The following is a 23,490-nucleotide window of genomic DNA, read 5'->3' as shown; positions in this document are numbered from 1 at the left end:
GTTTACTGACAGGAAAGTAACCAAAAAAAGCAGGGAAGTGACAAAATCTGATATGTGCTTTTTAAAGTTTGGATTACTCTGGTGAACAGAGAAATAAACCTTATTTGACCTTACAGAGTTAAATTATAAAGAAGCCATCCTTAAAATTCCTGCCATTAAGCCTTATTCTATACAGTAATCTGTTACTGATTTTAAATGCTTAAAGACAGAAAATAAATTGTAAATATATTACTGTCAAATTCTCAAATCAGAAAAGAATAAAAAATTCACTCTACATTATTTTTTAAGTAATTTATTCCAGCATTAATCTCAACCTAAATCTCACCTGTTCCAGTGTGTAAGAAGACATTGTTCGTAAGATTCTTTTTTTCTGTCCACTGTAGACAGGAGACAGTTGAAAACAATGGATTCACGCCAAAAGCCAAAATGCTTCTATTGCCCCCTAGTGCCCATCTTAAAGAACGAAGACCTTCCCACAATAGTTTGGAAACAGTAATGAACACATTCACTGGATTTTGGAGTAGAGCTTTTAGCATCCTCTGCTGACAGAATCTTGCAGGTGAAAGCAGGTGTAACTAAATTGCTCTGTTTTAAAGAATATTCATTTTTCTTCCAAAGTTAAAATCATTGTTTCCTAACATTATTTTTTTAACTTTTCTTTCTCATCAGCTGCAATTAAATTAAAATTGGTCATTAATCAACTATTGGTAATGATGATGAAAACGATACAACACGGCAATTTTAAGTACTTAGTATGTGTCAATTCCTACATTGTTTACATAAATCATCTCAATCCTCATATAATCAACTCCTGAGAACTGAAAGAGAGTTTTTTTCCACTTTTAATTCATCAAACTTTCCCTGTGCATGCGGGACAGAGACTGACTGATACAGGTGGTTGGCAATGATCAAGGCCAAGGGGATGAGAAGCCTCAGGCAAAAAGTCAGGGAAGCACAGTGGTGGCCCAAATTTGGACTCTCCACCACAGAACGTGCCAACCAGAGAGTCAGAGAAAGTTCATGGAAAACAGGTGCTCACAACTAAAAAGTCACTGTTATATCTAGCCTTTAGTTACAGTCATAAAAATGCAACTTCCAATTTTCTGTAGTAATAGGAAACGGGATAGCAAGGACAATGAAAATCCTCAATAATCCCAAAGTTTCCATTTGATTATGTTACAACTTTCTTTACCTTTAAAATAAAAAACAGAATTACACACATGTAATAGATACAGTTTAAAAATCATATTTCACCTCTTTCCTGACTCTACCTACCCCTTTGAATTTTTGTTCACTTATTTAGCTCAAAGCAAAATAATAATAATACATCTTAAAATACTCACTAAATACTTCAAATTATTTAACAGTTGGTATAGTTTGACAAGGTTCAGTAATGGTTTGCATACCATTTTCATTTGCATCCTATTTGAAAGAGTAATTTTATTACCACTGTAGATAAGTAAAATTGAACAAAGGAAGAATGAGTGAAAAGCAGGCTTATCATCAAAAGAAATTATGATATACAACATTAACATTTCCAATCCAGTGACTTCAGCAGTAACACTGGACCAACTAGTAACCAGCAACTGAAGTAAATGCATATTTAAAAAAATTAGAGACAATCAGGTGGTATAGTTCTAACGTAACTACTCATATGTTCTCTCATAATTTTCCTTCGATCTCTAGTGCTATGAAAACTCTTTTTTAAAAAGTCTGTGACTAGAAGAGGGCACAAAGAACCATCAGGGTGACAGGAATGTCCTCTAACTTGTTTGGGATGGTGGCTACACTCGCTGTATATACAACTGTCAAAACTGTTTAAAATGAAATCTTAAGATCTGTGTGCATTATTATATATAATTATAGCTCAGTCGAAACAATCACAATTCGTTTTAAGTTTTGTGAGACTGGTTTTAAGAAGAGAAAATCACGGCTCTTTTTTTTTTTTTTCCTCATTTAACTGGTAGGTTCATAAGCAGGTATAGCCTATACAACTAAATTAATTAATCTCAACCATGGGTCACCTCTTGCAATTATTAAACTACTATGTAACTAAATTTTAGGCTTAGGACAAGGCATATATAATGGTGCTTACAAACACAGGTGTCTATTTGCATTTTCATGCTCATATTTCTTCTATTCACTCCTCTATCCCTACTTCCACTTTCCATGTAAAAACTAGAGATTGACATGTCAAAAAGAGAAACTCTCAAATGTCATAAAATGAAGTTTTCAATTATAAAAACCAAATACATTCAATTCCACTTGACAAATATTTATTCTATGTACTATAGTAAAGGCACTACACTAGAAGTTATGAGTTTTAAAAAATTACTGTGCTATTTATATACAGATCTCTATACTTAAGGTCATTACAAAAGATTGCAAAGGCAGAGGCATTAACACAAGAATACAAATATTATGTCACAAGAAAAATAGTTTGTTTGCTATAGAAAGTAGAAAACAGACCTAGGAAGTAGCACGTACAGCTGGCATCTGGAGAGGATGCTTGGAGGAAATGGTCTCTGAAGGTTAGACAGAATTTAACAAGCAGAAACTGGAGAAGTGGGAAGGAAGCATTAAAGTTTTGATCAGTGTCCACTCAAAACTAGCAGACTCATTTGTCAGACAGAATTAATGGGCAAACAGGAATTCATGAGGTCTAATGTACTTGACAAACGAGGCCTTCTCTACATTAGCCTATTCTAATGAGAGATTAGACATGTCCTTGAAAAAATCTTGAACAACTGATAGAACCAGTGCTAAATGAGGAATGAATTATGTCTGTTGTGGAAAATGATAAAAGATAGCAGGGAGGAGGTAAAACTCCTTTTTAAAAAATGATAATCATAAACTCAATGAGGGAAAATTGCTTATTTTGTTTAGTTACAACTTGCCTCATTAAAGATGCACATTCTCCTAAATTAAAAGCATTTAAAATGTACTTTCTTTGTTAACATTTCTTACTGGAATCCTTTTATCAAATTAAAACAAAAGAAATCCATGCCTATGACTCTATTTCCTTTATGAATGTTTCAGTGATCCTCTATATAAATGACCTTGACATATATGGCTGAAATTGACTAAAATCTTAGCCAAGACTACTTTTATGGAATCTTTCTTTAACAAAATGAGCCAAAAAGATTACACCTCATTTTGGAAGAAATAAGAACAGTAGAATAACTAAATAGCAAGATGAAACAGACAGGAATTCAAAGGAAATTCATGCATGCTAATATAGTAACCAAATCCTAAGAGTTTAAAGATTGCGTTAGTATCCATAAACTTTCTTTTGCTACTTTGGAGAAAGGCAGCTAATATGTTCACAATATACAAAATGAAATCAAATAATAGAATATACATATGTATGTCATATAATATTAAAGGACTATTCCATTACTACCGGTGAAAGCACCAAGCACTGAATATAAACTCATGCACACTACATAGTTCCTAGCTGGCTCTCTGCATCATCCATCCTTTGTAGTGGAAGCATTAAGTTTTAGCTAGAACCCTGGATTCCTAAAGTGAGTATTATATTTCTCACATAACAGAAAGATATGAAGTTCAAAATGAGTAGCTGTCTATCCGTTCTGCCTTCCTGCTGACAAAACTGCAAAAATAATGGCTACGGCTAGAGTGTTCAAGATGAAGTTCACACATTGAGGATAGCAGAACAAAAAGACAGCCTAGTTCTATGATATCCTGAACCTGAAACTAGTGATGGTCCTTTTAACTCTTGATTTCATCTATGTAAAAGAGGGGGAAAAAAAGACTTCTGTCTTGTTTAAGCCACTGTTATTTTCAATTTTCTGTCACCGGCAGCCAAATCAATAATGTACTAACTGATAATGTAGGTTCACCACTTAAAACAGGCTCAGAGCTCAATGCCACTGGCTTCCAAATAGGGGAGGAAGCATAGTAATGTTAAAAGCACAGACAACCCAGATTTGAATAGTAACTCTACCACTTAATAGTGAGATAAGGGAGCAAATAAAGTTGGGAAAAAACTCTCTGTGGAAAAAATTTTGAGAAAGGTTTACTGATTATTTAGTGATTCTTATTCAAATTCTTTTTTGTACTGAAAAGGTTTATAGAGTTATTTATATTCAGATGGATCTCTCACTAAGATTACTCCTAATTTTTCATTGTTCCTGTTGTGAAATGGGTATCTCTTTTTCAATTTTAACCATTTAAACTGGACTCATTAATCTGTTGCTTTTTTAATATTAGTCTGTTTTGATTAGTCCCTTTTTGTTTTAGAGTCACATCAAATACAATATTCTCACTTCTTTCTTTTTAGTCTTGATTATTTCAGTTTGTTTAATTAGCAAAAATGTCTAGAATAATATAATAATGTGACAGTTACCATTTTTTATTCCTGGTTTTAAAGGGAATACTCTAATGCTGCTTAGATATGTATAGCCTAACACTGACTGGTGAAATGAAGCATGAATGAATAATTTAATATGACATTAAACTTCCGAGTTTCATTTTTAAACGTTTTTTTATTAGGAATCATAAATTTTATAAACTCCCTTTTTGTTATATATTAAAATAGATGATTGCAATGATAAATTCCAGGCGTCGTTATAAGGGTTCCACACATATTCATTCACTTATTCAATCATCCACACAAGTTGAGTGAAACTCACACAGCTTAAAAGTGAGAGAGCTCCGTCTGATTTCAATGTCCATTTCCTTAATCACTACTCTCTAGTACTATGGCCTCTCTATATCTGTATTTTGTCTCTTTTTATTGCCTGGAATACAATCATAGTAGTCCAGTCAATAGTGCAAGCTGGGAGATGACTTAAGTGGTTACTAATGTTGAAGTGGTATCAGATTAGCCTAAGGTGACAGCAATGGAAACAGAAATGGAGAGATCTGGTATCTTTGGAGATAGAGCTGATGAGAGTTGATAATGAATTAGAGGTTAGACATGAGGTAAGAAGGAAAGATAGGAATCAGTAATGGTGACTAGGTTTTGTGGCCTACATATAGCAAATATTTAGAACTGCTTCTTGTGTTTTATATTAACTTTATTTATGTACTTTTGTTTTACTTTTTTCATTCATTCTTTCTAATTTTTGCCTTCTTAGAGCGTTTCACTTCATTAAATCCTTCTGGGAACAAAGTAAATCATAAAAAAAAGTTTATGCACTAGTACTTAACATTTATTTTATATTCATATTCAATCTTGTTCTGTTTGGGTTTTTTTCTATATCTGTTCTAGATTTTTGAATTAAGATCATAATTGCCTTATAATAAAGGACTGCTGCTTGTAATCCCATTATTTGTTTCTAATGATGGGCATAGTTAATAATCAATGTGGAAGCTGGAAAAGAACAGAAAAGTATAGGGCAGAAATAAGCATTAACCTCATTCCCACAACACAGAAGCAAGTAACGTGAGGACTTTTTTCCACATGTATGTTTCATTTAAAATTCCAAAATCATACTGCCTATACAGTTTGTTATCCTTTCCTATTGCTACCGAAAAGTCTTATTAAACATGGCAGATGACTACATATTTTTATATGACTACACAACAATTTACTGGCCTTTCCTCCATTATTTTGTATTTACAGTATTTCAAATTATTCTAATATTTTATATATGCTAGTTATTTTCAAACTTCTTTAGACATAGAATCTGCCAAGAGAAAGCTCTGAGCAAGCCTAACGCAACAGAGCTGACCTTGTTGAATATCGGTGTGGGACCCAATCCCACCATAACCACCCTCCGGGAGTATTCCATGGAACACATTCTGAAAACCACTATTATATGCAGTACTGATAAACATCTTTGTGCATAAAGCTTGTCCCAAATTTCCTCAGGATAGAGTCCCAGAAGTGATATTACTGAGTTTAAATGAAATGAACATTTTTAAGGCTCCTGATATTTAGTAATGCAGTTTCAATAATAAAAAAAATAAACTGTGAGAGCTACTGCCTCAATTCCTAGAATATCTACCTATCACAGCCCTTCACAAAATACGACAGTTATGATTTAATAGATATAATTCAAGATAGGCCTAAAAAGACATAAAAATAGGTGAGATTCCAAAGGCCAGGAACTTACCATCTCTCCTATCTTTTCTTCAGAAATAATTAAACACTAATGTTTCTAGAGACATCAACCTTCACATAGCGTGAAAGAAATATTTTTCACAAAATAAAAATCAAAATAAATATTACATCTAAGCCATTTGGGAGAAAGAACATTCCTACATAAATTTTATGTGAAAACCTCACAGTGGCTTCATTAGCACAGAGAAACAGAGGAGCAATTCCCTAATTCTTCTTTTTCAGAAACATTATTTTGTAGGATCCCATGTTCTTAAGTATCGATGAGGCATGATACAGATCATAACCTAACTTAGATAACCTATGACCCCAACTGTGACTCTTTAAGTAAGCAGGCACAAGTGGTTTGGGAAGAGGTGCCCCAGAATAACCTAGGGAACCTTTTCTTACAACACAGGTTGCAGGAGTTGAGGCAGGTTCACCCTAGTCCTATTGAATTGATCTCCTGATTACAGAACCTAAGAGTATATATATTTTCAGTTGTACCAAAGATGATTCTTACATTCAGATTAAGAATCACTGGTAAGTTCTGCTCAATTCTGTTGTGAACCTGAAACTGCTCTAAAAGAATAAAGTCTACTAAAAAAAAAAAATCACTGGTAAGTCTATTTTTAGTTTTTTAAGGAATCTCCATACTGTTTTCCATAGAGGCTGCACCAAACTACATTACAAACAGTGTAGGATAGTTCCCTTTTCTCCACACTCTTTCCAGCATTTATTGTTTATGGACTTTTGAATGATGGCCATTCTGACTGGTGTGAGGTGATACCTCACTGTAGTTTTGATTTGCATTTCTCTGATAATTAATGATATTGAATATTTGTTATGGGCCTATTGGCCATTTGTATGTATAGCACAGGCAAGTATATTCAATATCTTGCAGAAACCTATAATGAAAAAGACTATGAAAAGGAATATATGTGTATATATGTATGACTGAAACATTATGCTGTACCCCAGAAATTGACATATTGTAAACTGACTACATGTCAATTTAAAAAAAAAAAGCTGGGTTAAAAAATATTTTTAAAAATGTTTTTCCATTAATTTCAGTAATACTTGCTGAAATACTTAGCCACCCAAGTATGTAAACTTGGCTGCTTTCCTACTAAGCAGAATGTCTCTCTAAAAAGCCACAGTGATTTGCAAATTCCTGAGCAACAAAAAAAATCAAATTGTATTCAGGAATCCCCAGGAGTCATGTTTGCTGTGGTGGTTTATTTTCCCTCATCTAGGGAATGAGTACTATTACTTGCAATGTGACTTGTGTTACAAATAGTTTAATCCCGCAGCAGCAGGAAAAGGGATCGAAGATCCTAGAGGCAGAGAGACAACCCAAGTGACTACGGCAAAAGTATATGGGGGAGAAAGCAAAAGCCTGACCTTAAATGTTGAATTTAGAACACTGCTGGAGCTTAAATATGGACATGATTCACGAGTGGTTAGAAACCTGGATCTGAAGTTCAAATGAGAGGAGGCAATGCCTCCAGTTGCTCTGAGCAAATAGGAGTCATGAGTACAGGAAGATGTAAGAAACCCCACCCTGGCCAAATATGAAATGAAAAGGTAGATAAGGACATATCCTCAAGAATGCTTATGGTTGGAGAAATGTAAGGAAATACGAAGCAGTAAAAGACACTTAGCAGAAATGTAAGCAGTACAAGTCAGCTCAGGCTACCATAACAAAATACCACAGACCGGGTGGCTTAAAGATCACAAATTTATTTTCTCACAGTTCTGGAGGCTAGAAGTCCATGATCAAGGTGCCAACAAATCTGGTTTCTGTTGAAGACTTTCTTCCTGGCTTATAAATAGCCATCTTCTTGCTTTTATGTGCAGACTTAGCTCTCTGGTGTCTCTTCTTAAAGGGACACTAATTCTATTTGGATCAGGGCCACCCTATGACCTAACTTAACCTTGATTACTTCCAAAGAGGCTCATCTCCAAATACAAGTCACAATGAAGGTTAGGTCTTCAATATATGAACTGGGGGAGGGGAGCACACATTCATAACAAACAAACATAATAAAACTCATTCTCACATATCATAGTTCAACCTAAATATTACCTACTCTATGAACTACCCAAAATAGCTAAACACATCTTTTTCTTGTCCACAGCACACTGTGGCCTAGATGTGTGGTTGCTGTTGCTCCTGATTTTCCATGTGTGCTTAAAAAGAAAATGTTAGATGACGGTTCTACATATGTTCAATAGATAAAACTTGTGTATTTGTATTGCTAAAACCTATACTTTTACTAATTGTTATCTTTAATTTCTGAATTGTTTCTGAACAATTCTCCATTATGATTGTAGATTTGTCCATTTCCCCTTATAATTCTGTCAATTTCTGCTTTGATTATATTGTGTTAAAATGCAAGAGGTTAAGGAACACCAAATTTTCCCAGAGAATAAATTGTTTCTTTTACCATTAGGGAATAACCCTCATTTTGCTAATTAGGATTATAACTTAGATTATTTTGCCTTTACATTAATTTTATAATGCTAATCAGTTATCTTTTGATTAGCATTTTCCTGCTATATTCTCTTCTATCCCTTTTTTTTCCAACCTTTCTACATCATTACATTTTAGGTGCATCATTTATAAACAGAATATGCCTGAATTTTTTAATTCAATCCAAGAATTTTTATCTTTTAAATGGAAAGTTCAGTCCATTTACATCTATTATGAATACTGATATACAGCTGACCTTGGAACAACATGGGTTTGAACTGCATGGGTCCACTTATACACAGGTTTTTTTTATAATAAATACTCCAGTACTACAAGATCCACAGTTGGTTGAATCTGAGGATGTGGAACCTTGGAAATGGAGGAACTGTGTAAATGGAGGTCTGACTATAAGTTATACTCAGATTTTTTTTTTAACTGACGTGTAGTTGATTTACAATGTTGTGTTAGTTTCTGGTGTACAGCAAAGTGATTCAGTTAAATATGTACATATATATATCCTTTTTCAGATTCTTTTCCATTATAGTTTATTACAAGATATAAAATATAGTTTCCTGTGCTATAAACTCCTAATTTATCCATTCCCCTACTTTCTCTTTTACCATTAGTTTGTTTTTTATCTGTTTCTGTTTTGTAAAGTTCATCTGTATCTTTTTTTTTTTTTTAGATTCCACATTTAAGTGATATCATATGATACTTGTCTTTCTGTCTTACTTCACTTAGTACGATAATCTCTAGGTCCATCCATGTTGCTGCAAATGGCATTATTTCATTCTTCATCATGCTTGTATACTCAGATTTTTGACTGCTCAGAGCGCTGGTGTCCCTAATCCCTGTATTATTCAAGGGTTAACTGTATTTGTATTCATGCCTACCATCTTATTTCATGTTCTCTATTCACCAAGATTTTCCTCTGCTTCTTTTTCTCTTTTCCTGCCTTTTATTGAAATGACTGGGCTTTCTTCAATGGCATGTCAAGAGCATTTCAGTGGAAGTAGTATAGGCAATAAGGGGGTACATTTTCTGTACAGAATTTTAAAACAATAATAAAATCAACTAAAGATGAGACTACTTTTTATTATCACCATGTGCTGGCAATTCTAAAAATGTCAGTTCAGAAATTTGTTTTTTTGTTTTTTGCTATGATCAGTGCTGCATTTTGACAATATATATGTAAGCTTCAAATTAGCATATTTTATTACTTATCTTTTAATAAACATTGCATTCTACATGAAGTTAGTTTGGCAAGCTCCCAGTTATACCATCAGCATCACATACATTCATACATATACTCACCTACATACATTTTCAGGTAACATTTTTAATGGTTCAGAATCATTCAAGCTTCCTTCAAGGGTAGTTTCATACCTCTAATCCCTGTTGTACTACACATTCTTGCATTTAAACAGTACATTCAAAATAAATAATGATTATAAAAGTCAAAGAAACAAAATGACTATCTTTCATTCTGCTATTCTTTCTATGCCAGAAAAAACAAGACTCCAGACTAGGTCAGCAGAATACAAAAAGGCAATGTTTGAAAACTCAAGTGTCTTCATCAAAAACACTCTAAAGCAATGGATCATTTAAGACAACATTTGCACTGTTTAGCCATTTTCTCTGATTTTTACAGAAAAAAAACTTTTGAAGCTTTTACCAAATACATTAGAAAATGATGAATTTTCTAGAGGAAGAGATTTTAGTAAAAAATATTTCAAGAACAAAGATATTTAAAAGCCAGTAGAACTGATATCAAAGGAAAAAAGATATGGTCAACATCGCAGTTTCAGGAGTCTATTATAAAACTATACTTTAAATGAAACTGCCAAATTTATCCTTATGGTCCTCTTTTCCTAATTTTACATACACACATACATGTGTGCATGAAAAACTTTCTTTAATAAACACAGAATGACAAATTTGATATATTGTATATTAAACACAAATACGCAAAGAATGCCCATTTAGATGAAATCACTGACAGATTTGCCTAGGCTGTCAATTTCTCTTCTGAATATTACTATTTGTTTCAGTTCATAATTATCACTGAAAATAATTTGTCACACAGAGAAAGGTGGTATTAAAAAATTACCCACTCCATGATTCAAAAATATAAAGAACATCAATGCTTTTCTTTATATTTTTTCCTTTTACTATTTTGGAGGTCACACAATTTCTTTCTTTCTTTTTTTTTTTTTTTTTTTACCCTCCCCATACACAATTTATTTCTATTCTTTGGGCACCTACTCTTAAAATTGTAACTTGCAACTTGACTTAAGCTAATCTAAAGTTAACTAACATCTCTAGCTTCTTCCCAAATAATATAGCTTCAAAATGATAAACTGATTCCACTCTCCCAAGTTCCACATGATTGTTCACAGTAATTTTAGATCTACTTTATCTTTAAATCCCCCCAAACTTATTCATCAACATTAATTAACAAAATGTTTATTAACTTTTCAACACATTGCTTCCTGCTGTCCATTTATTATTTTGAGTTCTATTTCCTTACTCCTGAAGTATATCCTTTAGAGTTCTTTCAACAAGGGCTGTCAGTAGTAAACTCAGATTTTTTTAAAATTTGCTCTCATTCATGAATAAATGTCTAGCAAAGAAATTATCTCTACACTACTCTAAAAGATACCACTCTACTGAATTCTTAAATTACCACTGAAATACTTACTTCTTCCTCTTCTGAATCACCATCATCATCATCATCTTCTTCCACTTCTTCACCAAGAGGTGGAGGTAAAGGACCAAGGATATCTTCCTCCATCCGATTAACCGGTTCTTCCACCATTTTAAGGGGTAAAGGGGGGCCAATTAACTCATCATCAGAAGAATTAGAACTCTCTTCACTTTCACTGCTGCTCGTATCCCTGAAAATACAGAAACAGAAATTCATAGTCTTTGCCAAAACAAAGAACATACTCTGGAGATAGTACTGATTTCTCAGGAAATCCTGCCTCTCCATTTAACAATTGAGTTTTTCAAATGTTTTTATCTTTCTGACCTCAGAGTAAAGACTCATTTCTTAAACAAAACACAAAGCAAAAAACACAAAAGAAAAAGTTTTCTAATTTTATTAGAATATATTAAAATTTGAAATTTATTTTTAATAACCATTGAAAAGATTTTTAAGTAATAAACCACCAATTAAGAGGAGAACACAAGCAACCCAACAGAAAACCTTGCAAGAGACATAGTTCTTATTTTATCTACAGAAAGAAAATATATGACCAATGAACCTTTGAAATAATGTACAACCATACTGATAACCAGCAAAATGCAAATGAACATTAAGTATATCACCACACAGCAATAAGATTGGTAAAAATAAAAATGTCTAACAAGCACTGACAAGGATGTGGAGCAACTGGAACAATTATACTCTGCTGGTGGGAAAGTAAATTGGAACTCTTAGAAAATAATTGAGCCAAATCTAAGATGAATGTGTACTTACTTAAAGACCTGGCAAGTCCATTACTAGGTATATACTCTAAAGCATAAAACAGGGGATAGCTATAGTGAGGTCTCTAAAAGCTTATTTTGTAACAGTATAGAAAACAGCAACCTGAAGTGACTAGACAATGGATAAACTGCAGTATATTTCTAAGTGGAAAACTAATATGCACTGAAAATGAATGAACTATAGATTCACTTGAGAGAACCTCAAAAACCTCTTGTTAAATAAAAAAAGAAAATTGAAAAAAATACATTCATCACAGCATTAATGACATCTGTATAAAATAAGGAATCACACAAAATAATATATTATTTAGGAATACATTCATTATAACAAAATTATTAAAAAGAGGAAGGAAGGATAAACACAGAGGTTTCCCTGTGTTAGAGGAGCCAGAGAAAGGTGAGTAGACTACAAACCTCCTAGAAGAAAACACAGGCAAAATATTCTCTGACATAAATCTTAACAATGTTCTCCTAGGGCAGTCTACCCAGAAAATAGAAATAAAAGCAAAAATAAACAAAAGGGACCTAATTAAGCTTATAAGCTTTTGCATAGCTAAGGAAAGAAAACAAAGACAACCTACGGAATGGAAGAAAATATCTACAAACAATGAGACTGACAAGGACTTAATTTTCAAAATATACAAACAGCTTCTACGACTTAGTAACAAAAAGACAAACAACCTAACCCAGAAATGGGCAGAAGACCTAAACAACACTTCTCCAATGAAGACATACAAATGGCTAATGGGCACATGAAAAAGTGCTCAATATGGCTAATTATCAGGGAAATGTAAATCAAAACTACAATGAGGTATCATCTCACACCAGTCAGAAAGGCCATCACTAAAAAGTCCACAAATGACAAATGCTGAAGGAAGTGTGGAGAAAAGGGTATATATACTGTTGGTAGGAATGTAGTTTGGTACAGCCATTATGGAAAAAAGTATAGAGATTCCTTAAGAAACTAAAAATAGATTTATCCTATGATCCAGCAATCCTACTCCTGGGCATATATCCAAAGGAAACTCTAATTTGAAAAGATATATGCATCCCAATGTTCATAGCAGCACTATATACACCAGCCAAGACATGGAAACAACCTAAATGTCCATTAACAGATGACTGAATAAAGAAGTTATGGTATATACATATACAATGGAATATACTAAAATATATATATTCTTTTCAGCCATAAAATACAACAAAATAATGTCATTGGCAGCATTAACATGGGTGGACCTGGAGCTTCTCATACTAAGTGAAGTAAGCCAGAGAGAGAAAGAAAAATAACATATAATATCATCGACATGTGGAATCTAAAAAAATGACACAAATGAACTTATTTACAAAACAGAAACAGACTCACAGACATAGAAAACAAACTTATGGTTACTAGTGGGGAAAGGTGGGGAGGTGGAGGGATAAAACTGGGAGTTCAGGATTTGTCGATACTAACTACTATATATAAAGCAGATAAACAACAAGGTCCTACTGTATAGCATAGGGAACTATACTCAGTATCTTGTAATAGCCTATAATGAAAAAGAATATGAAAAGGAATGTATATGTGTGTGTAACTGTATTACTCTGCTGTACACCAGAAATTAACACAACATTGTAATACAACTACACCTCAATTAAAAAAAAAAAGGAAGAAAGAAAGAAATATGAGTAGGGAGAAGATTTTAAAACCATTGGTAAAGCTCTATGTCTCGCACGCTGGGTATTTGTTTCATCATTCTTTTTACTTTAAATGCAGGATATCTAAATTTTTATATGTATGACATACTTTATAACAAAAATTCTTTGTTTAATTACGGGGAAAAATGTCCCTGACCTTATGCTGTCCACAATCATATAAAAGAACACATTCCAGAAATAGTACATGATAGTTTATAGCATGCTAAGAGCTATAATAGACATATGTAGAGAAAGATTTTAAAATATACAAAACAATATTATTTGTTGCTAAATAAATAACAGAGATACACTAAAATTATAAAGAGATTTGTGAAAAAATTTAAATTTAGAAGGTTGAGGGAAAGGAGACAAGAAGGGAGACGGATGCAACTGAAGACAGTTCTCAGAAGTGTTCACTCCTAATGTAAAAGTGTACTCCTTAAGTTGTCTGCTGCATATAGATATCTTTCTGAAAGACTTAAATGCTTCATAATAATAATCTCATTTAAATCTTTCAAGTAATTTTTATTAAATCTAGAAAAAAAAGAAAACAGCAAAATAATCTGATTTGTAAGGAAAGCTGCCTAAGAAATATATCTTAAATACATTAAAACATGATCAAACACATGGGAAAATGTTTGTATGATGAAATGTGATATAATTAAGATTTTTTTAAAAGCATGATAATGAGAAAGAAATATCGAATCTAAAAAAAATATCAATATACATATAAAACATGAAGTCAAAATCCAAATAAACAGAGAAATATCAAATTTATTCAATAAGAAAGATATACCAAAAATCACAAGAAAAAAATACATAGCCCCAACGCAATTAAAATTATGTAAAAATTAACAAACTTTAAGATACCTCACTGAGGAAAAGTCATTTAATTTAACATTTCTCTCTGTCTATATACTTTTTTCCTAATAATAAGAGAGAATTCTTTTTAAGCTGTCTTAAACATTTTGAAAGCCACTGGCAAAAGGGCCTTTAAAAGTCTTTAACTAATGAGTATTTTCTTATTTTTTATTAAAAATGTGTACTGTCTTGAAGTTTTATAAAACTTCAAAAGATAATTACCTTTAATTACAGATCACCATGTCCATTCTCAGGATCAGTAAAGACTGCTTCCCGTAGTGCCAATGCATAGTACTTGTGGTGATCACAAAAGAAGTTACCACTTGCTTTACATCTCTGCGAAAACTAAAATCTGATAGTGTTTACTTGCTGATCTCTAGTTAGAACTGAAGGTCTTTAAAAAGAAAAAATAAGCTTCTTAGGACAAAATTACTATCTTTATCCTTTTTATCCTGTCCAATAGATAACCACCCAGTTTCACTACCTAATGTAAAATTAAACATTTAAATGGGAGTAAAAGAAGTCATCTAATCAAAGCTATGAAGAATTCCTAGCCAGTTACGTCCTTACGAATATAAACCGTTTTAACTGTCTTTATTTCTTAGTATATAGAACAGAACACTACCTGGCCTTCTAATTTTTTCTTAAAAATAATTCCTAGGCGAAAAGGTCAGCAATGTTTTGTTTGAGTCCACTACCAATTCAGTCACTGACTTCAGTGGCCCTGTCAAAGTTACTTGATTTCTGGACATTTCCACGTGTTTCCTTATAAAGTGAAAAATGTTGGAGGCACTAATTTACTAGTGTTTTGAATAGTGGAAGTAAAAGTTGCCATACATTTAAGACAATTAACTAAACATTCAGTTGGAGCCAGATGGTTCCAATAATTCCCTGAACAAAACCATGTTCCCAGCACAAACACTGTTCCCTGAACTGGAGTTCTGGGATAAAACAACACAAAAGAACACTAAATTGAGCACTGAGATTTCTAAGAGCCATGGCAAAAAGGGCAAAGATGTTCTGAGTGTCTAATAAGAAAAAGTACTTAGAGAAGAAAGGAATTTTTTGTCCTGATGGTAAATTCAAGAAATAATTTATCAGATGCATACTAATATAGTAGAAAATAACTTGGATTACATCTTGTAGTCAATAAAGATGTTCTTAAAAGAGCTATTTTTAAAAACAGACTTCAAATTTAATTTAGGCACAGTGAAGTTATTTCATAGTAACATGATTCAATGCTTAGGCAGAAATAGCTTAAAGACTCCTATGATAAAAGCAAAATCTACAAGAAATACAGCTGATGTTAATACAGTCTCAGTTAAGCTTTTGACAGGACTATTCATCTACCATGGAATATTCATTCAAGGCCTTCTCAAACAGCAGTAAGCAAACTTCCATTCTTTGATCAACAAAATACTGGAATAAAGTTGTATTATTATATTTTTCTTGATGATTATTTATTTCATTATATTTTATATTGATGGTCTCCACTTAAAATTTAGACTTAACTATTTTCCAGCTCTACAATGGTGCGAAAGCAACATGCATTCAGGAGAAATCATACACTGAATTTTAAATTTTGATCTTTTCCAGGGCTAGCAGTGAGAAGAATGATACTCTCTGGGCAGTGATGCTGGGTAGTGGCAGCCGCAACTCCTAACTGGCTGTGCAATCATCGGGGTAAACAATCAACATACTTACAACCATTCTGTTTTTCGCTTTAGTATAGTATTTAATAAATTATATGAGATAGTCAAAATATTATCATAAAATAGGCTTTTTGTTCTATGACTTTGTCCAAATGTAGGCTAATATAAGTGGTCTGAGCATCTTAAGGTAGACTAGCCTAAGCTTTGATGTTCGGTAGGTTAGGTATATTAAACGCATTTTCGACTTACAGTGTTTTCAATTTTTGATAGATTTATCTAGACATAAACCCATCACAAGTCAAGGAAGACCTGCAATTATAATCTCAACAATAGTTCTGTAATTTTAATCACTAATAACAAAAGTAATGCTGGGTTTTGTTATATCAATAAAATTTATTCTCAATACCAATAGTGCATGTTCTTTATCTTTGGGCTTTCAAGTTAGTATTGCAACAAAATACAGAAGCAACAGAACTACTGAAATTTTTACAATTTTCAATTAATGGAATCATTTGTTCGTTAAAATCTTAGCAATAAGATAAATTCCCAAAAACACAACAGTAGTCTTTTGATACCTTAAGTCATCCCAAAAGTAAGAAACTGAAGGTAAATAGTAAATGTTCCTCTTAGGAAAGGGTTTTTTTTTTTTCCTCTATCATATTGAAACCCATATTGTGAGACTGATAACTGATATAAAACCAAAGACAACGTTAAGCTGAATTTTTTGACTAGCATATAAAGAAAGGACACTCAATAGCACGGGTTGGCAAATTCTGGCCCGCTGTTTATTTTGTAAAGAAGGACTGAACACAGACAAGCTCATTTGTTGATGTATTGTCTATGGCAGAGTTGAGTAGTTGAAAAAGAGACTATATGGATCCCAATGCCTAAAATATTTACTATCTGTCTTTGATAGGAAAAGTTTGTTGAACCCTGCTCTTTACTAATATATGCAGATACTCATATGCTTTAGAGCCTAACAGATGTTAGGGTTCTGTTATAAAAAGGAGAATAAAACTTGTACATATTCCCCTCCCTAAAAAAGAAGCTACAGAAAAGACCAACACCATTATGGACTGATACTCTGCTCAACAGCCTAGCCTGAGATACCAAAGAATGCACCAGAGAAGAGATATACAAAAAATGAAATTACACAGTATAAATGACATTTTGTATATTTAGGTATTTTATGTTTCTCTATCATGAACAGAAAAAATTTCAATCCCATGGTAAATTCTGCCATGAATAGTTTATGGAACCACTTTGACAATTTAAAACATACCTAAGCAACATTAGAATTTGGGGGGGGGTGGTAATTAGGTTTATTTATTTATATTTCTAACGGAGGTATCCCCTGGGGTATCTTGCACACTAAGCATGTGCTCTACCACTGAGCTATATCCTCCCACCCTTAGAATACTTGTATTATTCCACCTAGATTTGATATCTATATACCTGTTTATGTTAAAGTTCTTAGTAATTAAGTTACATTGTATTAAATTTCACTTTAAAGAATTTTAATGGCTGCTGTTTCCTATAACTCAGTAAACTTTATAATGTGCCTCTACTTACATTCTTTATTACCTATTTCCATAATGGATTCTAGTAAAAAAGGTTACTATGAATACAGAATTTTGGGAAAAAGGAGAAAAGACATAAATGGCAAAATGAAGATTAAAATAATTACAAACTTGTCAATATCTTTCCAACTTTACACAGGCAAAAGGCATAAATTTTAACACTACATCTAGAATACGTTAGAAAAAGTCAACTGATTCACAATGTGACAAAATACTTTTTCATGGTCCTAAGGATACACAATTGCCTAAAATGGGAGAAATTATGCAAGCTTTAGAATCAGGAACTTTGCCTAAATTATATTACGAACATCTAAAAATGACAGTTTAATAGCATCCTTTAAAAGAGACAAGCACCTGGAAGATGATTTAGAGCAATCTCTGGCCACATTTGAGCCTGAAGATGTTGGTTCAATATCTTCATTTTGTCTTCTTAATTCTTTCTCTCTGTTCATTTCTTCCTCTTTTTCTCTTGCTTCTGAAAAGATTTTTTAAAATTTTCAACAGTTAAACTTCAAAATTTGTCATTATTGAAAAGGCTGAAAATTAAAGTAGTCACAAAGAGATGTGTTATCAGTAACAGCAAAAATTATCCATCTAAATGCCCAACACTGAGAAAATAATTGAATTTACTGTACATCAACATAATATATAGTCGATAAAAATAGTGATGGAAGGGGGTCAGTACAGCTCCGTGATAGAGCACATGTTTAGCATGTATGATGTCCTGGGTTCAATCCCCAGAACCTCCATAAAAATAAACAATCAAAAAATAAAAATAAACATAAATTTTTCAATATAAAGAACAAAAAAAAATTTTTAAGTAATGATGGAAAATGTACAAATCTGGGAAAATATTAACAGATAGGCTAAGCAAAATTAGCATGTGAATAGTATATGAATCATGACTGTACTATGTAAAAAGATGTGGCAAGTAAAGTATATTCAAAGTTAAGTTTTTTGTTATTGTTGTTGCTATTGTTTTTTATTCTTTTGGGTAACCTCACTTTTTATTTTTAATGTTTTAAAACATAAACTTAGCACTTTGCTCCTTTCTGAATTTCCCAAACTGTATTTTTGGTCAGAGACTTCCTTCTAAAATTATGAAAAAATATCAATTACATTAAGTTTTCAGGATTGTTTACCTTAGAAAGACAAAAAAAAATTTATCCAAGGGAATTTAATCTTTCTCCTATGATAATCTCACTCTATGGTTGTGGGGCACACAGGAAGGAAATTAATTATACGAATAGTCTGCTTCTTAACTGCTACCATCCTCAATAACCTGAGATAATCTGAAACATTTTTTTAATTTAATAATGAAGAATAATACACTCAACATTAAGCAGTATCAAAGGGCACTTATTAATTGGAATGTTGAACTCTTCTTGTTGCTAGGATAAAGAGGGTGAGGAAAAAGGAGATAGTCAGCAAGTGTCAACAACTAGTTTTAATTTCAAACATGGAAGATAAAACTGTCCAGGAAGGGGTAAGGCATAGCTCATTAATTTTTGGGGAGGCTCTCCACTGACCTGACATGGGTCAGGAGTCAACAATTCTGCACTCTGATGCTGGAGGAGGTTGAAACAGTAAGAAAAGAATAACATCCAAATTTAAGAGCTTGCTGGGCTTCTACCCTCATCCTGCTTCTCCAGTCATTCCCTCTATACTCTCCAGGGTGGAGTCAGGGTGGGGGTGGGGTTGGGGTTGGGGGAGCGGCCACACTTGGACTGCAGGCTCAGATCTTAGGGGCAGTTCTGACCCTAATGAGGAACCAATACTAAGGCACATATTATTAGCCACCTACATAAAAGCCATTTCTCCCTTTTTTCCTTGCTAAGAAAATCACAGTTCTGACCAGATAACAGGCAGCTCTGTGCTTCAGGAGATGCTGGGCTCCTCCCTGCCCAGAAAGAGTAAAGTTTGATTCCAAGTCAACCATACTGTTCTTGCAACGGCTGTTTCTGGAACTGATGTGCCACACTAATATTGGCCAATAACGGGTGAAGGGTATCAGCTGGAGGTACATTTGAGAAAGGTTTTCTTACTCCTAAAGTTACACAAAAGTCTCCTTTCAACCTGTAAATGTATGGTCAACTGCATTTAACAAATTTAGCTGACAGAATTTTGAGTCATGGGACAGTCAGCTTAGGAGAAGCCAACACTCTATAAAGCTGGCAAAGCAGAAAAAGAGGAAAAAACTGCATGTCCTTCACGTCAGGACTCAGAAGATGGAAGAGCCCCATTCCAGAGTTCTTGTCATGGTGTGATACTAAATTTTTTTTATTTGAGCCATTTTTAATTAGGTTTTTCTATGTCTTCTATGTCTTCTTTGCCAGTAATCAAAAGCATCTTAATATCATCCTTAATTTAACAAAAATAATAGCAACTAATACTCACACGGAGCTTATTATGCTATGTACTAGATACTGTTTTAAGCATTTCCTATAAATTAACTCCTTTAATCTTCAGAAAAATCCCTGAGATGGAAAGTTTTTTTCTTTAGCTTTATTAAGGTATAATTGACAAATAAAATTTTAAGATATGTATAGTGCACACCATGATGATTTGATATAAATATACATTGTGAAAGAATTCTCCCCATTGAAGTCAATAAACACATACATCATCCCACACATTTATTCTTTTTTTTTTGATAAAAACATTTAAGTCTACTATCTTAGCAAATTCCAATTGTAGAATATAATTGAGGTAGATACTATTACTATCCTCACTTTTCAGTTGAGGAATCTAAGGGAGAGAAGTGACAGAGCTATTAAGTCACAAAACAGTGAAAAGAGGCTCCACAGCTGTACCTTTCCTTGATGTGACCAGACTCTCTAAAGACTAAAATTACCCAATGAGTACCACCCACCTTATGAAACAGTGAGCCTACCTCTCTCTCCAAGGGGCCACGAAGTACAGTACTTAAGTCACCAGATCATCTGGAAACTATAACCCACTCACCTGACTAACTAGAGTTCCTCTCCAGTGGACAAATTCTCCAAACTACTTGCCCCATCTTAGAGAAGCATCTGACTTTTTAATTTAAAATTTAATTCTTTTTTACACTAGTAAGGATTTTCTATTCAAAGAGGTTCCTGCTGTCACCTGCTGCCTCATTAAAGCAAGAAGAAAGAGTGGGGGCACATTTTGAACTAAAAAAATTTTTTCCTCATTGTTGACTGAGGACAAAAATCAAAATGAAACAGAATTCAATAAACTGCAGCTCCCTGACCAGGGGGATCATTTTTGTGCATTTTTACCAAATGTAGGACCAAGTAAAATGCTCTGCATATTCCCTTAACAAAAGTGAATTAACCTACTCCCCAACACCTTGTTTTATTCTTCCAAGTATCTCATTTTATTGTTCTCTCTCTAATTTCAGACAGTTACCAACTCTGGACAGGCATTTCTGTAAATGCACTGCATACGTATACAACTCTCCTCCAGGTTAACAGCAAACTATCCAAAACTACCATGTCCCATCTGAGCCAATTCACACACCTCGCAGAATCATATGAATGTAATTTAGCATCTGAAAAGCTCATTTTCATTATATCATTATATTGCAGTCATTATAGCAACCACTTAACTTAAAGGAAGAAATGAGAGTTAAGATAAAATGTAAAGGACGGGGAAGCTATAGTTTAAGTGGTACAGCGCATGCTTAGCATGCACCAGGTCCTGGGTTCAATCCCCAGTACCTCCATTAAAAAAATAATTAAATGAATAAATCTAATTATCCCTCCGTCCAAAAAATAAAAAGTATAGGAATTAAAACTAATAGAAACATAAGCTAGAATTATTTGTTTAATCATGGTATTATGTTTTTACCTATGGGACATAAACTTTGCTAAATGTTTTTGCTATTCTAATTTAAAACAATTTACTACCAATTTTATGGAAATTTACATTTAATTTTAAATGTTTAAAGCAAAAAAGACTAGAAATGAAAAATAAGATGAGAACACTTTATCTACATTAGTTACTATTCTCCGTTCAATATTTACAGATGTAACTATTACACACTAAGCTCTGTGTGACGCATCATAAGTAAGTATAAAAATGAAGAACAAGGTTGTCATCAAGACATGAACAATAATAAAGTAAATTTGTAAATTTTTTAAGTATTACAAAAATACAAAGGCAGGGAACAATTATGATGCCCAGAGGAGTTCTGAAATAATACCTAGAAAAGGTAAAATATGAGGTGAGGCTTTAAAGGATGAGGTAGGATTTAACTAGGTAGAAAGACTACTTCAGGTAAAAAAAATTCTTAAGCTTTTCTAATTCCTAAAATGTAAGGGACAATTTTTCTTTTCAAGATCATTAAGTCATCCATTGAAATCATATTAAAATCCTATCTCAATCATTTTTTCAAATAATTTTTTCCAGACATGTAGCAGAGAAGATTCACAATCTATCTAAGGCATGGCTTCACCCCAAATAAGCATTTTCAATAAAAGAAATTTTTCTTCCCCATGTGTCTCCTTACAGTATGAGTTCTAAAAAAGGGTCTATGTCTTTCAAATGTCCTACACCTACTTATAGCTTTCATGAACACAGAAAATATTAAAAAAAAAAATAATCTGTACCATTATCATTTCCTGATATTTTACATATTTTATTGGAATTTTATAGTAATTCACCCTTTCTATTAGAGCATTTAACAACCAAAATTTCATATCCATATACAAAGACAATTAAACATGCTATTAAAACGGGTGAAAGTTCTTATTTTCCTCAAGTCTGATGTCAATGCCCAGGAAAAGACTCCAGTACCAATCATTAGATAAATAATGCCCATATCAGAATTTTTAAACTTTCTTTTAAGAAAAGAAATTCAAACTTTGGATTCTTATGCTTAGATCAGGGGTAGAAACAGTAGTCCAAGTCAAAGGATATAATAATAAACCAAGAAGGTCCAACACATTTAATTCATTCACAAATATCATAGGAAAACATGGCCTTGAGATAATGTTTCAAAATTTTAAAAATATAATAACTGTCTATTGGAATTCCTGTTAGATGCCAAATGCATACATATTTTATTAAGAAAAATGATAGGATTTATAAGTGGTATTTATAAGTACATCACCGTTTAAAAAGTCCTATGCCCAATCCCTTCAAGAATCGTCTAAGGGAAATCTTATTATCATAGCTCTAAGAACAGATCGGGAAACTGAGGATCTGAAATTTGAAAATCCATCCAATTACTCAACTAGTGGAATGTGGGGCTGACTTTTAAACCTGGGGCCTCCAACTCCATACCCCAAGCTCTTTAAAATGGATCGTGCCATTTTAGAACATTCTCCAAAGAGGCAGGATTTATTATTTAAAAGGCAGTACTGCAGTTCTAAATTCAACTCAATCTTCACAAATATATATTGAGAATCCATCTTATAAGGCATAGTATTGGGGTCTATAAAACTCACTTAGGTGAATAAGGCAATCTCTGTTCAAAGCATTTTGTATCATATGCTAGAAGGTAAATACAAGAAATCTACACTATAATAGTATAAGCATTCACTAAAATATTTAAAAATTGGAAGTGTTTAACATATTCATATATATGCCAGACAGTACAACTTTATATTTCATTTGATGATATTAAATTATTCAATATTTTTAGCTGCATTAACCATATATTGGTTAAGATTTTTCCAAGGATCCCTTTCTCTTAAA

General features: G+C 32.9%; 1 protein-coding gene across 2 annotated transcripts in view; it reads right to left on the bottom strand.

Moving 5' to 3' along the window:
- Window positions 1-23,490, bottom strand: part of WDR70 (WD repeat domain 70) — a 234,166-nt gene that overhangs the window by 206,184 nt on the left and 4,492 nt on the right. For both annotated transcript variants that reach the window (XM_010977581.3, XM_064480161.1), the window contains exons 4-5: window positions 18,160-18,280; window positions 11,245-11,440 (exon numbers count right to left, since the gene is read on the bottom strand). In XM_010977581.3, coding sequence (XP_010975883.1) covers window positions 11,245-11,440; window positions 18,160-18,280 — 317 coding nt within the window. The remainder of the gene's footprint in view (window positions 1-11,244; window positions 11,441-18,159; window positions 18,281-23,490) is intronic.

This window comes from Camelus dromedarius, chromosome 3, assembly GCF_036321535.1.
Source record: "Camelus dromedarius isolate mCamDro1 chromosome 3, mCamDro1.pat, whole genome shotgun sequence".
Taxonomy (NCBI): Eukaryota; Metazoa; Chordata; class Mammalia; order Artiodactyla; family Camelidae; genus Camelus; species Camelus dromedarius.
This window is presented reverse-complemented; position numbering and strand designations above follow the sequence as displayed.